This window comes from Chenopodium album, chromosome 11 (assembly GCF_948465745.1).
Source record: "Chenopodium album chromosome 11, dcCheAlbu1.1, whole genome shotgun sequence".
Classification (NCBI taxonomy): domain Eukaryota; kingdom Viridiplantae; phylum Streptophyta; class Magnoliopsida; order Caryophyllales; family Amaranthaceae; genus Chenopodium; species Chenopodium album.
In genome coordinates, this window is record NC_137844.1 from 33,903,327 (window position 1) to 33,908,002 (window position 4,676).

Here is a 4,676-nt window from a genome sequence, read left to right on the forward strand (position 1 = left end):
GGAGAGCTTTCAAGGTCAGATGGATGACACCAAGGGAGTAAATCCAAATGTGATTATAAAGAAGCCACCTTCGATATATCCATTTATAACACAAGCTGATTGGACCAAGTTCATTGAAACATATATTGATGATGCGTATACGGTAATCTTTGAATTATAGCCCATAACTAATCATAGTTATGAAAAAACATTTGAAAATTGGGAATTAATTGTTTGTACATTATTATATTGAAAGGAACTAAGTGACAAGAATCGAGAGAGGGCGAAAATGAATACTTCAAGATATCGAGGAGGTCAAAATGGGTACTTGTATTATGAACAAGAAATTGTAAGTTTAGAAATTATTATGTCAGATTTTTTGTTGATTTTTTTTAAGGAATAACAGTAAATAATCAATTAAGGGATGACTTTTAGTTGTTAAATGGCATTGTGTTATCTGTATTGTTAGGCTGTTGAACTTCAGAAACAAGGAGTGCAAGTTAGAGACGTGCCTCGTCATTTGGTTTGGATAAGAGATGATTCCAGACAAAAAGATGGTGCAATGACCTTTGACAATCCTGTTGATTTTGAAATAGCTCAAACAATTGTGAGTTTATTTCTACTTTTGAATCAAATAAATTATTTGGCTATAATAGATTACACTGCCTTAATTAGGTTGCTTATTATTGATGTTAGAAAGCATTGGAGGCTCAACAAATCCAAGGAGAAATTGAGGCCACTGGCCGGAATGATATCCTAGCGAGAGAATTAAAGAATCCTGAACATGGTGGTTGTGCTAGGGGCGTTGGGTCGGGTGTTTCAAATAAGTTGTACTTTGGTTACAACAAACCATTACCACAAAGTCAATTGCAATAAGATCTTTAGTGTCTCAAATCAAAATTAGAAAATGTGGTTAACACACAAAATTTGTTGTTGTCTTACTTAATGTCAAGTGGCCAGGTTAACGCGGAGCAATTGAAAGAACTTAGTGATTCAAATGGCAACCAAGTTGGCCACCAGTTAGCGGGTATCTAAGATGGTGGATCTAGTGGCCAAGGTTTAGAGGCCTTGTCTTGGGTCGTGACAGTTAGCTTCAAGGTCTTTGCTTCCAACTTGCCTCAGAGCAAAACAAAGTTACCCATCAGTTAGCAAGTGTCCAAAAGGGTGGTTCTGGTGGTGAAGAGTTAGATGATCATTTAGATGTCTTTGGCTCCGAAGGTGACCAAGGGGTTCAAGGTTTCAACTTCCAAGAGCATAATTTTCAAGCGTTTGAGGTTCAACCCGTGCCATACCATGTTGCGTGGCCTGAGGAGGAATATGTGCCAGAAAATGAGAATTTGGAAACGCATGTACTCAATAATGAACAAGATATTACTGGCCAACCATTTCCAAAGGTAACATTATTTCATAATACTTTTATGTTTGATGTAAGTACATATATCCTAGATTCTTCTAATGGTGTTAAATTATAGACTACTATATCTTATCAATCCACAAATGGTTTATTAATACCATAATCCATATTTAGGGAGTTGATAGTCTTTGTTCCTTGGCAATTAAGAGTGACAAAGGGGTCGATATAGTTGCTATTGGAGAAGTGTATGTTGGGATGGAAGGAGAAGTTGTCAAGCATCATTTCAAGCCCGTCCCAAGTGGTCATTATCGAGTTTGTGTTAAAGAAGAAATTAACCCAAATGCTCCTCTGCCATGTCCTGAAGGGGAGATAAGATTCATTTGTCAAACAAAGGATTATTATTTAATATGGCCTTCTCACTTAGTTTTTCCTATAAATAAGGTAAAATTCAGTTTTAATTTATAATTCTCTATCATAATATATAATACGATCATCCTGTTTTTTTTTTTTTTTTTTTTTTTTTTTTTTTGCTGATTTTTTTTCCTGTGATTATATGACAAGGCTGATAAGCAAGTCCCTAAAGAAATCGCTGCACCATCTCCACACTCGCCGTCATCACAATCATCATGCACTCGAAAGTACACAATAACTCATGCTGATAAGTTGAAGTTGACCTCTAATTTGGTTCGAGTATTTAAGGATGTGGCTATTGCAATGAAAACGAGCAGTAAAACCAAATCTTTTACAGTTTTGGCTAGAGTGTTTCAAAATGAGCAATGTGTTACCCTTGATTATGAAGACATGCTTGACTGGTGCTTCCAAAGAGAGATAAAATCGTCACACATGTCAATTTTAATGATGTAAGATTTATAAATTTTGCCATTTTTAGTAACAATTTATAACGCTTTTTGATTAATGAGCTAATAAATTTTAATAAATATTTGATATGCAAGGCATATGAGTGAGATTGTTCATATAGAAGGTATCTCAGGGTTGTATGGATTTTGTGATTGCAACTATCTATCCCCTTATACTCCAATTGTGGAAAAAGACGATGATCGATGTGACTATCTAGCTAGGCTCTTTTCATGTAATGATGCCAAAAATAAAAATCAGCTCTTCTTTGCCCCGTATTATGAGGAGTAAGTGCATGAGTCAATCAAATATTTTTATTTTTTATTAGTTTTATTTCTAATTCCTTTTATACATTCATTATTGTATTTGAATTCTATTGTTTTAATCAATATAGTGGACATTGGATGTTGGCTGTAATTTGTCCATGGGTTGGTTTGGTGCATTGGCTAGATCCCGCGGGAGTAAAAGATGAACCTCCCAAATTTGCTCAAACAATAATCAACAAGTATGTGCTAGATTACTTATTTTGTTACAAGTTAACTTCTTTTTATGAAAGTATTTCAATACTTACTCTAATATTTTGATAATTACATAGGGCAATGATCAATTTAGCGCGAAACATCGAAAGGATATCACAAAAATAAAGAAGAAACCTTACATTAAATGGATAAGCATAGAGGTATTTGTATCTTTAATTTAATTTTACAATGCTTAGTACATACTATATGTTAATACATTATATAACTAGGTGTTTGATTTAACCCTCCCTTTTTTTTTTGGTTTGTATTAGTGTCCTCGTCAAGCTAATGGCTCTACTGATAGTGGATATTACGTTTGTCGCTACATGATTGAGACAATTGAATCTAGGCAAATGATCATCCCCGACAAGGTACGACATTTAGTTTTAATGTATTTTGAGTCGTAGCTGATGCAAATTTTATCTAGGCAAATGATCTTGCAAATTTTATATGGTGTATGCAAACCAACCTAGTGAGCAGGGGTATGAACTTGTACACTGCTAGGTTTTCAGCTGGGGTGCTGATGAATTCAGCCTTGTGTGTATCAAGCTTAAATTTATCTTTATCTAGCTTTGTGTGTATCAGCCAGGGTTCAATTTTAGAAAATTATTTTGCCTGTCATTGTGCTCTCTGAAGCCCCTCTTTGTTATTCAATGTAGCCATCTTTGCCACAGTTATCTTCCTGTTACCCTTTATGCTCTGTAACCTGTTACTTTGTGTTCCTGCTACCCTTTCTTATTGACTTTGTTCATTTTAACATTTTTTGGTTGGCTGACAGTATTTCTTTTTATCTTCCTTTTTGTTCCAATTTATACTTGATTGATTTTAGTGATCTTATCTGATAATTGTATCAGGGAGGAAATTTGAGTGTTATGCATAAAGTTCAAATTTTTATGCACTGACAGAAACTATTATGCACATGGCTGTTATGTGTATTATGAGCAGCCTTTTTGGATAGTATATGTTCTTATGAACTTAGATAAAAAAAAAGATATACTTATTTATATTTAATTAGATGAATTTATTGTATATTATTAACTAATATGTATATATTTTACATTGTTTTGTAGTATTTTAAGCAAGTTCCTCCTACATATTCTCAAAAAATGATAGACAAGCTTAGTGAAAGGTTGATTTCATATGTTACCGGATACCATCAACCAAATGACGACGACGATGATTTATGTGAATTGTAGATCAATATGGTACGGTGTTGGTATATCTAAGCATAATTTTTTTAAAATCAACATTAACTAGAAAGGTGTTTTGATATTTAACTCACGTATTTGTTTGTATAGTACAAATTTTGTATGAATGATTCAATTTAATTGTGGTTGGATGTTTTAAATTATATATATGAAGTATATTTTGATGGCTTTCGTCATATCTGGAAATATTTTTGTTGATTTTATTATATAGAAATTTATTTTGCACGTATACAGGATCATGGATTTATTTTAGATAGGAAATGTGGAATTTTTCTTACAGGATAAATGTACAAGATACAAAACAGGAATACAACAAATACAGGTCTAAAAAGAAATACAAAAATAATATAGATTATTAAAATACAGGAATAATACAATATAAAATACGTACAAGGGTATTTCGAATAATTATGGCCGGATTTATAAAAAAAAAAAAAGAACATTAAAGAACTGTTATCTGACTTAACCGTTCTCTATTGTAATGCAATATAGAACGGTTAAGTGGCCTAAACCGTTCTTTATTCCTTCCTTAGTGTACGAATTTAAGAAAGGAAAAGAGAACGGTTGTGACTAACAACCGTTCTCTATTTGTTATTATATAAAACGCCTAAACGACCCGTTCTCTATACTTTATACATCGCTTAGCAGAAGAACACCCCTAAGGCGATCTATAAAGCCTGTTAACAGTTCTCTAAGGCCTTTTTTTGTAGTAGTGGTCTCATGTTCTAGGTCCTTTGTTGGAACATATGAAACATGGATATT

General features: G+C 33.2%; 1 protein-coding gene across 1 annotated transcript; it reads left to right on the plus strand.

Moving 5' to 3' along the window:
- The first annotated feature begins 263 nt into the window (after positions 1-263).
- LOC145568798 (uncharacterized) lies at positions 264-2,688 on the plus strand. The gene is made up of 7 exons (XM_081628200.1): positions 264-328; positions 449-586; positions 676-1,373; positions 1,508-1,774; positions 1,895-2,193; positions 2,450-2,475; positions 2,583-2,688. The coding sequence occupies exons 4-7, from the start codon at positions 1,589-1,591 to the stop codon at positions 2,603-2,605; spliced, it is 534 nt and encodes a 177-aa protein (XP_081484326.1). The 5' UTR covers positions 264-328; positions 449-586; positions 676-1,373; positions 1,508-1,588; the 3' UTR covers positions 2,606-2,688.
- Positions 2,689-4,676: the final 1,988 nt, after the last annotated feature.